Source organism: Prinia subflava, chromosome 14 (assembly GCF_021018805.1).
Source record: "Prinia subflava isolate CZ2003 ecotype Zambia chromosome 14, Cam_Psub_1.2, whole genome shotgun sequence".
NCBI classification, from domain to species: domain Eukaryota; kingdom Metazoa; phylum Chordata; class Aves; order Passeriformes; family Cisticolidae; genus Prinia; species Prinia subflava.
In genome coordinates, this window is record NC_086260.1 from 1,309,163 (window position 1) to 1,321,850 (window position 12,688).

At 49.9% G+C, this 12,688-nt stretch overlaps 1 protein-coding gene and 1 long non-coding RNA gene across 6 annotated transcripts in view; one reads left to right on the forward strand and one right to left on the reverse strand.

The window, feature by feature from the left end:
• The window catches only part of ITPR1 (inositol 1,4,5-trisphosphate receptor type 1), a 155,322-nt gene that overhangs the window by 89,363 nt on the left and 53,271 nt on the right, over positions 1-12,688 (reverse strand). For all 5 annotated transcript variants that reach the window (XM_063411837.1, XM_063411835.1, XM_063411836.1 and 2 more), the window contains 9 exons: positions 10,153-10,304; positions 8,625-8,724; positions 8,020-8,180; positions 7,149-7,290; positions 6,516-6,674; positions 5,741-5,913; positions 5,373-5,492; positions 4,161-4,355; positions 1,465-1,716 (listed from right to left, as the gene is read on the reverse strand). In XM_063411837.1, coding sequence (XP_063267907.1) covers positions 1,465-1,716; positions 4,161-4,355; positions 5,373-5,492; positions 5,741-5,913; positions 6,516-6,674; positions 7,149-7,290; positions 8,020-8,180; positions 8,625-8,724; positions 10,153-10,304 — 1,454 coding nt within the window. The remainder of the gene's footprint in view (positions 1-1,464; positions 1,717-4,160; positions 4,356-5,372; positions 5,493-5,740; positions 5,914-6,515; positions 6,675-7,148; positions 7,291-8,019; positions 8,181-8,624; positions 8,725-10,152; positions 10,305-12,688) is intronic.
• Positions 925-6,609, forward strand: LOC134558203 (uncharacterized). The gene is made up of 3 exons (XR_010082309.1): positions 925-1,058; positions 1,436-1,670; positions 6,473-6,609. It is a non-coding gene; the product is annotated as an uncharacterized LOC134558203 (long non-coding RNA).

Consider the following 12,688-nt stretch of genomic DNA (forward strand, 5'->3'; position numbering starts at 1 on the left):
CTGCATCTCTCTCAGCAGAGAAAACCAGGCTGGTAAGGTGCGAAATACAAGAAACCACTGAACACCAGTATTAACACTGACAAGATTTAAATTCCTAACACGTAACACCGATTTTAGGTGTTCATTTTCTCCAACTGAAAAAAATTAGCTCTGAACAGTTGAGTACTGTAAATTTGGAATTATTAATTACAGAGTTAATACAAGTGGTCAAGAAATCATGTACCTCCTCCAGCTGTGGTTTTGTGTAGGTTTTTGAGCACTGTGCCAGAGGATTTTCCACTGGAAGTTGAGGAATGTGTCCTTGTTTGAGCATCTTCCCCCTTGTTTCCCCCATGGGGACAATGACCACACTCAGAGGAGGTGGCCTCAGACTGGGGAGGTTTAGAGGGATTTTAGTGAAAATGTCTTCACTGGAGCAGGGGTGGAGCCCTGGAACAGGGGCAGTGGTGGAAGCACCACCCCTGAGGAGCTCCCAAGGTGTGTGGAGGTGGCTCCTGGGGACACGGCTCAGTGGGAACATTGGGCTTGAAGGGCTTCTCCAAGCTCAACAATTCTGTGGAGTTCTCCTCCAACCAAACGAGGCAGGAGGAGAGATGGACCCCTCCTCCCCTGCCCTGGTCACTCCATGGCCACCCCACACACAGGGAGCTCATTTAACTCCCAGCCACACCTCACAGGTGCCTGATTTATTTACAAACACCAACTGGACCAGCAGTGCACCACTTCAGGACTGCTGCTGCCTTAAAGCCCCACAGCTGCTGCAGATGGGTGAAACCCCACAAAAGAAAGGCTTGGTAAAACCATGGCCAGGCCTGCTGCTCCAGCTGAGTACAGCCAACAGCTGGCCTGGCAAGGATCCCTGAGAATCAGCCTGAGCTAGGGAAACCAGAGCAGGGACTGGCACCCTGTGAAATGTCTGGGACCCTGGAGACAGGAACACAAACCTCTTCAGAGAGGAAAGGGTATGGCCAGCAGCTACTCCAGCAACTCACTAACCACTGAACTGGGCAACTAGGAGCTGGTAACCAATGAAAATTAAATATGACACTTCTGTAGAGGTGAGGATGGGGGGCAAGGGAGGGGGAGCCGGGGCAAGGGGGAAAAGCCGGGGCAAGGGGGGAAGCCAGCCGGGGCAAGGGGGGAAGCTGGGGCAAGGGGGGAAGCCAGCCGGGGCAAGGGGGAAGCAGCCAGGGCAAGGGAGGAAGCCAGCCGGGGCAAGGGGGGAAGCCAGCCGGGGCAAGGGGGGAAGCCAGCCGGGGCAAGGGGGGAAGCCAGCCGGGGCAAGGGGGGAAGCCAGCCGGGGCAAGGGGGGAAGCCAGCCGGGGCAAGGGGGGAAGCCAGCCGGGGCAAGGGGGAAGCCAGCCGGGGCAAGGGGGAAGCAGGATTGGCTACTGCAGCAGGAAGAACAGGAGCTCTGCCCACCCGTGCCCCGCAGCAGGGGCAGCCGCCCCGCACGGCACTCACTCGTCGATGGCGATCTCGGAGGGGATCTCGGACCAGAGGCGGGCGTACTTGACGGGGGTGACCTGCTCCTGGGGGTCCCTGTCCACGTGCATGTGCAGCATGAGGCGGCAGAAGGAGGCGCGCAGGTCGTAGGGCAGGTTCTCGTCGGCCATGCAGCGCAGGATCAGGTCCACGTCCAGCTGCCCCGAGATCTCGTTGATGGCCAGGTACTGGCGGTCAAGGCACATTCGGGCAAAGAGGTTCAGCTGGTATCTTCGGGGGGAAAGGAAAGGAAGAAGAAAATTATAAAAAAAAGAAGATAATTATATGCTTTAATTTATACAGACTTGAGGCTTATGATCTGATACCCTAGGTAAAGTATATAAAAATATATATAAACACAATGTACATTATACATCAGATAAAATGCATATATAAATACAAACAAAGTATACTTTATATCCATAAAAATATATATATAAAGCAGAGAGGTTCAGCTGCTATCTTCACAGGGGGAAAGGAAAGGAGGAAGAAAATTTTAAAAAAAGATTATTACATTCTTTACTTTATATAGACTTGAAGCTTATGATTTGATTTCCTATGTACTGTAAGGTATATATAAATATATATATACACAATGTACATTATACATTACATAAAAAGCATATATAAATACATATAAAGTATACTTTATATACATAAATATATATATATATATAAAGCAAAGAGGTTCAGCTGGTATCTTTGGGGGAAAAAGGAAAAAAAGAAGAAAAATTATATGCTTTAATTTATATAGACTTGAAGCTTATGATTTAATTTCCTGTGTAAAGTATATATAAATATATATACTTTATACATTAGATACAAAGCATATAGAAAGTATAAATATAAAGCATATATAGAAAGCATAAATATAAATAAATTGAAAGCACAAATATATGGAAAGCCTATATATATATATATAAAGTATACTATGAAGTATACTGATATACTCTTATATATTAATAGAAATAATATTATGTTGTCTAGTAATACAGCTCCATCCTTACTGTGGAAAGAATAAAGCATTCAACATTAGCAAATAGTGGAACAATAGGATAAATTAAACAGCACAGAATAAATAACATAGAATCACTCATTAAATATCATAAAATCACTGAATGGTTCAGGTTGGAAGGCACTTTAATGATCCTGTGTCACCCCTGCCATGGCAGGGACACCTCCCACTGTCCCAGGCTGCTCCAGCCCCAGTGTCCAGCCTGGCCTTGGGCACTGCCAGGGATCCAGGGGCACCCAGGAACTGCCCACCCTCACAGGAAATAATAAATAATGATTTCTATGCAAGCTCCAGCAGAATGCAAACAACACTTAAGGCAACTCAGCCTGAACCCTGTGCAAGGCCAAACGCTCCTTACAGATGCTGAAGCCACACTTCTCCCTGAGGCAACAACACAGGTCAGGCACCTGATGAAACAGCTACTGAGCTCTGCTCCCTCCAGTGAGAGAACTGGTGAGAAACACTCAACTTCAGTCAACTCAACTTCCTTTTCAGTCCCTGAGCTGATCCCTGGCACTCACTTGTGCCCAGCCACCAGACTGCTAATTCACCTTTAGCCATACAGCACGTGCCCAACACTCAGCAGTGCTCACAGGCTGCTGCTCAGCACTGCCAAGTCTGAGGCTTCCTAAAGAAAAGATTTAATTGAAAGCAGATTCCTTTCACTTTTGGTACTCCTCATGGAATTTATCCAAACCAGAGCCTATGCCCTTCTTTTAAGCATGTTTATGAGGTATAATGTAGACTAAAAAATAGTTAACACTACCGTTGTTATGCCAATATATACACACACCAAAAATTATCAATTCTATTTAAAACCAAGCAAAATACCTACTTTGAAAGCAAGTATGTTTTAAAACACTTTTATCTAAGAGGTCTCCTTTTGAGCTCCAACAGGCTCAAATAAAACCAGGTATCAGGAATTCCCCTGCAGTGATCATTTCAAAGGAAGAGACTATTCAAAATAAAATGGTTATTAAAACAAACAATCTAGTTGTGCTTTCTGCACTGCCACAACTGAGTCTGTCAAATGACTCCCAGGGGTTTATAACCCAGACACAGGAATTTGGTCTGGGCTGAAACCTGACCTTACACATGCCAAGAACTCAGTGTCTTGTCAAGTCATGTGGAAACCTCACCCGTGTCAGGGCTGCCCAAAGCACGGCCTGGGCAGTGCAGACAGCCCTGCACACCCTCACACCCAGCCTGGGGCACCAGCACAGCTTCTGGTTTGTGCTGCTGGAACACAGGAACACTGAAGGCTTGCAGAGAGAGCAGCAGGCACAGAGAACAGCAGTGACTTCTCACAAACCAAAAGCAAAGACACCTACACACCCAAATCCTGCAATCCCCCAGAGCCCCCTGAACACAGTGGGCACCTGCAGGGGGCTCTTCCAACACCCACCAGCAGGAAAACAAGCACAAGGTGCTTGGGAAATGCAACACACTCGAAGCCTGAGCTGTTTTTTAAAAATCAGTTTAAGCTGGGTCATGTCACTACCTGCACTCCTCACCATGAACACCTCTGTGCTTGCAGCTCTGCCTTATGAGAGCCCTCACCCTCCCTGCCTCTCTGCAGGCTGTTTTGTGCAGAACCAGGAGCTTTCCTCCCAGAGCACAGCCCGGGCAGCCCTGCTGGGCCCTGCTGTGCGTTGTTAACCTGTAGTAGCTGAGCACGTCCCGATCCTCCTTCTGGCCCTCCTTGGCGTCCTGCGCCAGCTCGCGGATGCTCTTGCTGCGGATCTCCTTGGTGCTGTCCCTCCAGAACAGCCACACCTCCTCCTCGTCCTCGCCCACCTCCAGGGCGTTCTCCCCGCTCGACACCTCCTCGAACTCGAACCGGGACAGCACCAGCCTGCCAGGAGGACCAGAGGTTACACTCCAGACCCACACATCTCCTTCCAGACACTCGCTAAAATGTATCTCACCCTTTCAGCAGTAGTATTCTACTACACCAAACCATTGGGGTGTACAGTTAAAAGCTTTACATTACAAGCTTTCCATTCAGCCTTAAAAAGATGAACATTTCAGCTCCTTTCATATGAAAAGATGAAGAAACAAGGCAGTTAAAGACACATAACAATGGACTTTCAAAACCTTCTTTGCAGGAGAAAAGATTCAAAGATCATTCAACAGACCAGGAAAAGAAATGGCAAAGAAAAAATTGATTCATTCTGTACCCCATAAATGCCAAATGGATCAGAACTTCTTTCTGTTTATGTGATGAAGTAACTAGAAATGTATCAGCTGCTGATACTAAAAAGGCTTCCAGCAAAGAAAAGATCAACATCTGAAAAATACCCAGATTAAATACTCAAGGATAAATAAGTGATGCACCAATGTTAAGTGCTCGTGGAAATAAACACAGCCTTTATGATTTCATTACAAGAATGAAATGTGCAAGCATACTCTCAGCCATTTCTCTTAAACACTACCTGCCTCCCTTCTGCAGTACTTTGATAATGGTTATCTGTTCCCTAGTATATATAGTGAATAAAGCCATCTTTATCAAAGACAGCCAGGATTTGGTGCCTGCTATGAGGCCTCAGCAATGGCAGAGGAGAGCTGGAGCCCCAAACCCCACCTCGGTGGGAGGAAAGGTGAGCAGAGCTGGACCAGCTTCTGCTCCTCTGCTCCCTCAGAGCTGGGGAGGGTCAGAGCAGGGGCCTGCCCACCACCCTGCAAGGGCTGCAGTGGATCAAACGGGAGAGATGTGATGGATTTGTGCCCGCAGGGCTGAGGACACACCTGCTGTCCCCAGCTCCCGGTGTTTGAACAGGACCCCACACAATTCCCTGCCTCCCTGGGACCTGCCAACACCTCCCCCCTGCTCCACACACCAGGAGAACCATCCTGAAAGGCACCGACTCACTTGGTTTCAATGAGAATGTCTGCATTGGCTGGGTTCAGCACGGCTTTGCAGATCAGCTCCTGTGTCACGGGAATAGACTTGTTCATGGAAACGCACAGATCCGAGAGGTAATCCAAAAACCTGTCGGGAGACACCAGCCAAAGGGGCATCAATCACTGCTGAGATCCAGGCTGGAGCAGTCTGCATTTCAGGAAGCAAACATGCACAACTCCACTGGAACAGTGCAGAGCAAGCCTCGGTGCCCGAGGGGACGGCAGGGCGAGTGCCAGAACACAGCGAGCTGGCTGTGCTCCTCCTGAGCAAGCTGCCAGGTACAGACTTCCCCAGAAGGAGAAGGGTAATCACACATTCACAAAGGCAGCTCTCACCTGGGCTCCCTGTTTTTCCTCACGAGACTCACGAAGGTGTCAATCTCAGCAGCTGTGATGTGCTTCTCCAGGAGCTTGCGGTTGTTGTGGAGCAGGGCTGTGATGGTGTCCTCGGCCAAGACGTCGTAGCCGATCTGCTTCTGCATGAAGCCAAACTGCTTGGCAATGTATTCCTTCAAAACACACAGGCAGGGAGGAAGGGGGGTAATTAACCCTCAGAATTGGAAATAATAACAGAGAACAGGTGGATGTTTGTCAATAGCAACATCCCAAGGAGCAAACGGGGTTAGATCCAAATTGTTTGTGTGAAAGAAGGCAAACAATGACAGACTCTTAACACCTCCATCCCTTCCCTCCCTCCTGGGATAGACACCAGCCAGGCATTTATACTTATCTGACAGGACCCTTGTTTTTAATACATGGCAAAAAAAGCTGAACAGCCCTAATTTACAGGGCAACTTTCAATGGAGCCTGTAGTCAGCAAGAGTGAACAGAGCCTTGTAATTCACCTGTGTGGGACAGTTAGAAACTCTTTTGTTTTCTTAAATCCCACTTAGAACCAGTGCTAATTAAATCATATGAAAAAATGAAAATATAAAATATGAAAATGAAAAAATAGAATGAAACTGAGCAATCCCCAAACCTCTTGCTGACTGTGCAATCAGAGCAGACGGGATAAAGCTTTTTTTTTTACTTTATGGGTTAAAACTTTTTTTTTTTTTTTGGGCACAGGAACCACGCTGATGCCATGGATCACGACAGACATTTTTCCAACCTGATTCTTCCTGTAGTCCTGCTGGGAGTGCCTGAGCACCCTGTAGCAGAGCCTGCAGATGTGCCTGAAGGGCGCGTGGCGCTGGTCCCCCAGCTCCTCCAGCCGCAGCATCGGCCCGTCCCCGCTGTCCGTGAAGGGGGCTTGCAACAGCTTGAAAATCTGCAGGTTTGGTGAAAAACACAGACACAGCCCCATGAGGCACTGCTGCCTTCTGCTCAGAACTGGTGTCAAAGCTCTGTGCCTTTGTGTTCCAAAGGAATACGCTGCAGTCACCAAGGTTCTTGGCCACAGAGCAGCCCAGAGAGAAGATGGTGATCACCTTCATTCAACACCATCTGCTGGAATTTTCAGTTCCAGCAATGGTGAGCCTACAGTCCATTGCCCAGAGCCTGCTGAAAGCTGAAAACTCCAAGGAGCTTTTGGTCCCAATAACTGGAAACCAAAGTTTCACAGAGCCAGAATGGCTTGGGCTGGAAGGGACCATGAAGATGTTCTCACTGTAATCCTCTGCCACTGGCAGGGACACATCCCACCAGACCAGGCTCTCCAAGCCTGGCCAGGTTCTCTGGTATCAGCTTCTTTCATTCCAAGAACTCTTCTCACAGGCAGAGCTTAGAGAAAAGCACAGCCTACCTGCTTTAGAATATTCTGCTCTCTCATCAGCTTCTGCCGCTCTCTGTTGGGTTTAGAAAACACCACCTCAAGGACGTCCTGGCCAGAATTAGTTCCACCAGTAACAAAGTAGACCAAGTCCTCCAACAGTTTGGTAACAGATCTATGGAAAAGCCAGAAGCTGTTAACACGAGGATACAAATTCTCTGTGCTAAAAGAGCAGTGCCAGGGTGAGTTCATACAGATTTAATGCTAAGTGGAAACCCACCAGCAATTAGAGAGTGGATGAAGCCCAGAGGTTTGTACAGAACTTAAAATCAGGAATTAATGCTCCCCCATTGCTGCAGGCTCACTGTCCAACAGCTAAACCACAGCAGCAGCAAGACAAGAAAATCACTTTAGGACAACTCTACACTTGCCAAGTTCCATTTGGCACTTCTTGCAATTGCCACAAACAATAAATCAGGTGATAATCTCTCCCCAGGCCAAATAAAAGGCACTGGCTATGGAAGCACAGGGCCCTGGTGTGACACAGCCACCCCTGTGCTCTTTTTGTGTGGCCCCATTTTCACAGACACGGTCAGAGGATTTGCAGCAAGTCACATGCTCAGTCCTCACAAGATGGATTAGGAGTTCCCACACTCCATTTGCAGAGGTATGCTGGGGATTAGTCCCCCAAGCTCACAACATTTCTCGTGCTCTCACTACACAGAGGACAAGGAGGGCTGGACAGACCAGGCCTGAGAACATCCACTATGGACACAACAATATCAAATCTCCTCAAGGAGGAAACCAAATCCCTCTTCTATAGCTTACTCTGATAAAACTTTCAAAGAAACAGTTACTGACCAAAGGAAACAACATTATCTGATCCCAGTTCTGGTTTCCTTACCTTCTTTCATTCTGGGTTATTGTTCCCTTTTCCAGCTTGCCAGCAATGGAACCCAAAACTTTACTTGCATCATTTGCAAAATCCAAGTCCCGAACCTCTGCAGGCGAGACTGGCACTATAGCAAAAGCTTCTTTGTCCTCCTTCACTGGAGAGGTCCCAATCTGAAACCCAGAGAAGCTTTATCAGCAAGCCAAAGGCAGGAACAAAGCAGAGCCTCACACACTCAGTGACAATGAAACGGAAAAGCCACACTCTGCTTAGGCAGCATGGGGCACTGCTGACCCCAACTCTGAGAACACTCTGTGCAAGCTCAAAGCCATCCCTGAATTCAAAGGAACAGCAGGTGAGATGGCAAAATGTTGCTGTAGCCAGGGAGAAAATATCCTGCTCCTGATAACTGTTATGGTGAAGTTAAAAGCTGAACAGTGTAACTAGAAAACTACCACGAAACTGAGCCATTAAGTGCAAATATTTTGCACAGGCACTGCTCATTACTGTCACATGCTTGGTGTGTGACAGGCTCAGGGAGTGAAACTCCTGCCAACACCACTTCTGTGGAAGTTCAGGAATCAAAGGATGTGCTCACACCAAGTAACAGAACTTACTTTCAGCATCACGGGCTTCTCCTCCTCTTTATCAATAGGGATGTTGGTGCTGTGAACCCAGGTGTTGGTGCAGAGGTGCCTGAGCCTCACATAGGAGTTCCTGAAAGACAGTCAGGAGTGCCCAGCATGAGCCAGCTTCCCAGCTGGGAACTCTGCATTGCTGGGATTCTGAGATGCTGGCAGGAACAAGTGGAAGAGTGTCCACCCTGCCTACCACCACTGGAACAACATTCTCATTGCCTTAGCTCATTCTGTGAATCCACCTGAGGAAAGCTTCTTCTGTAATGAGAGATATTCTGCTCTCAAACAGAACCACAGCCACCCTCAGTTGCTGCATAGCAACAATCTAAACCTCTTCCCATGCTCACTTCTCCACTGCTATGAGCTGCCAGCTTCCCCCCTTGCCTCTGGGGTTTTCAGCCCAGAACTCCCTGATACTCCAAAATATGGGCACCCAATGATTCAGGGAGTTGCTGAATCGATGGAACAAACTTGCTGTGCTTCCTCAGTGGGACTCAGAGCTGTGTGCAGGGCGTGACTTGGAAAGGGGCAGCAGCTTCTCAGCACCAAGAGGTGCCACATGAACAGTAAAGAACACAAACAACAGAAAACCCAGTGCTAAACAGCTGGTGTTACATCCTAACACAACACAGACAGGTCACAGGAATGAATGCCTGGATAAGGCACCCAAGGCTTTCAGTCCCAGGTCATTCCTGGTGGGGAAGTCCCTGAGGAGAGGGTCCCTGAGGAGGGGTCCCTGAGGAGAGGGTCCCTGAGGAGGGGTCCCTGAGGAGGGGTCCCTGAGGAGAGATCCCTGAGGAGAGGTCCCTGAGGAGAGGGTCCCTGAGGAGGGGTCCCTGAGGAGGGGTCCCTGAGGAGAGATCCCTGAGGAGGGGTCCCTGAGGAGGGGTCCCTGAGGAGAGGTCCCTGAGGAGAGGTCCCTGAGGAGAGGTCCCTGAGGAGGGGTCCCTGAGGAGGGTCCCTGAGGAGGGGTCCCTGAGGAGGGGTCCCTGAGGAGGGGTCCCTGAGGAGGGGTCCCTGATGGAGTTCCCTGAGGAGAGGTCCCTGAGGAGGGGTCCCTGAGGAGAGGGTCCCTGATGGAGTTCCCTGAGGAGAGGTCCCTGAGGAGAGGTCCCTGAGGAGAGGGTCCCTGGGGAGAGGGTCCCTGGGGAGGGGTCCCTGAGGAGGGGTCCCTGAGGAGAGGTCCCTGAGGAAGGGTCCCTGGGGAGGGGTCCCTGAGGAGGGGTCCCTGAGGAGGGTCCCTGAGGAGAGGGTCCCTGAGGAGGGGTCCCTGAGGAGGGTCCCTGAGGAGGGGTCCCTGAGGAGGGTCCCTGAGGAGGGTCCCTGAGGAGGGGTCCCTGAGGACAGGTCACTTACTCTCAATTTTCCCATCTGTAAAATGGTGTTCTCTTACTCCTACCTCAACTGTAAAACACTCAAGTGAAGCTTCAGGCATTTTCTAGCGATTTCCGTGTTCATTTGAGGAGGAACCTGATTCCCTTCCCCGCCCCGCCGAGGCAGGCCGTACCTGGGCACCAGGCTGTCTCCCCCGCGCAGCGTGGTGGGGTCCAGCTCGAAGATGGAGGAGATGTCGTTGCCCTCGGGGACAGACACCAGGGAGTAGGCCATCTTCTCCGGGGCGCCCCGGCCCCGCCGCGCCGCGTCCTGCTCGGGGTCCAGCTGCACAGAGACCCCCGCGGTCAGCACAGCCCCACAGACACACACGGGGGGCGGGCAGGGCTGCACCAGGGCACTCAGATTGAATTCTCACAGAGCCTCATGTGCTCTGCCAGGGTTCAATAGCTCTGAGGGTGCCCAGCCCCTCACAGAAAATGGCTCAAAATGACGAGCGAGGTGGCGTGATGGAGTGTGTCTTGAAAAGCACAAAAGGTTTTAATAAAAGAAGAAAATAATATAAAACAAGGAACGAAGTCGAACACAGTGTAGGGGCAGGTCCCACACACCTGCTACAGCACCCCCAAAATGCACTGAGGAGCCTCTGTGCTCTCCTTTAAGTACTGGATGGTTTAGGTGGGTTTTTTGGCAAACAGCCCAACAGAGAACAGATTTTTTTTTGAGCAACAGGTAAAGAGACCTATCAGTGTTTTTGTTTGCCACTCAGCCAATTACTGCCAGGAGAGCAAAGAAGTTTCTGGGTCCTTTTACCTTATAAGAACAGCAAGGGGTGAATCTCAAACCCTGCCCTGTATGGAGACACCTGCAGGGGTGTGGGGTGCACTCCCTCAGGCTGGGCTGCAGGGCACCAGCAACTCTGCCAGCAGCTGCTCTGGCCAGCCACACTCCTGGCTTCCCCCTGGTGTAACTCCTGAGTACCAGCACAGGAACTGCCCCTCCACACACAATTTCCATCTCACACACAGTGCCAGAGAGACAAACCCCCCAGCCATTCCCCCCGACTGGTCTGTGGTACCACACATCAGCTGAGATCCCCAATCCTGACACCACCAGCTCTCCAAACAGATCCCACACATTGCAATTATCCCTCCAACCACGTAATTAATGAGCTGAAAATGTCAAAACCCGGCCATGCCGTGTACCAACAACCTTGCTGGGAAATAATCAGCTTCGGCAGCAAAAACGGGATGCACATCCATCAATCCCAGGCAAGAGAGACAAAAAGCCAATCAAGAGCTGGAAGTCTTGCTGTTCACACTACAGCTTGTGCTGCTCTCAAGCACAAAAATGTGTTCCAAAGGCCACGGCACCAGAAGGATCTTTATTCCCAAGGTGCCAGCAAATCCCCAGCCTCCTTCAACAAAGTAAAGATACATCACTTGGACAAAACCCCAGGGCTTCAGATGAAAGGACAAAATGGTAGGGAAAAACAAAGATGAACTGAGAAAAAGGAACAGCAACTTTCTCCAAATCCTTTCCTAGGGACCTCCCAGCTATCACAGGCCCCTGAAGAAGTTGCTCACTGTCCTGGAACACAGGAACCAGCTGTCCACGTACAACACCCAAACCCTGGCTGCAATTCTCAAGGTGACCAAGAAACCAAATTCTCAGCTTCTCTGTGATGCTGGCACCCAAGGGAGTCAGCACTGAGGCACCTGCCTGTCAAAGTCCTGCTGTAAGGCACTGCCATCCTGAAGCAGATGGAAGAGGTATCCAGTGCTGCTTGTGCCTCAGGATACTCCCAAGTTAACATATTTGCAGTCGATGAACTTGGCTGCAAAGCAGTGACATTTAAAGTCTGATTTTGTGCATGGGAACAGGCAGTTATCTGTATGGAACAGAAATACACTTTGGGAGTGTGCCTTCAAGGGAAGGAGCAACTCTACACTCAGAGTCCATCTGGAGAGAAATTCTGGGAGAAATTCGCTCACTTGGAATGAATTCTCCGAATTTCAGCTGTCTCCTTCATCCCCCCCAGCAAGGGGAGGGAATACAGGGAGGGATCCAGCTGCTTTGCATTCACAGCTTGTCCTTCAGGAGACAACTGGTCACCTCTTCAAACTGTGGCAAGGCTGAACATGAGCAGTAAAGCAGAAATCAAGAAACGGGGCAGTTCAGGGAGCACGGAAATTCAGCCCCAAAGGTGACGAGAGCAGCCCCCTTGGCTGCTGGGAGGTGGAGCTGGCACCTCACCCAGGCCCAGGGAAACCCTTCCTGCACAGCCCTGGAGGGACAGGGAGAAAGCACCAATAAAACCCCTGAGCTGTGCACAGAAACCCTGCAGACAGCTCGCACTCGGATCAGGCTGGAGTTTGGATAAAGTTGGATAAGGCAGCCTACACCCTCCTGTCACCAGAGAATGATGAACGATGTGGCAATTTCCTGTCAGAGCTGAATTATGTGCTCCTGCTCCTGTTCTCGCTGGTCCATTTTTGCCATCTAGTGGTAAAGAGACAGAGCGGGGAAAAACCAGAGAGCTGAGACAGTGCCTGGCTGTAATCCATGCACATGGATAGGGGTTATCCAGGGGCAGGGGTGTCTCCCTAAAGGCCCTCAACATTGATTAACTTCCAAAAAATTAACCCAACAAAACACCTCGGTATTGGATTCCCCCCACACCCCAGACAGCAGCTACGGGTGGGGTTTGC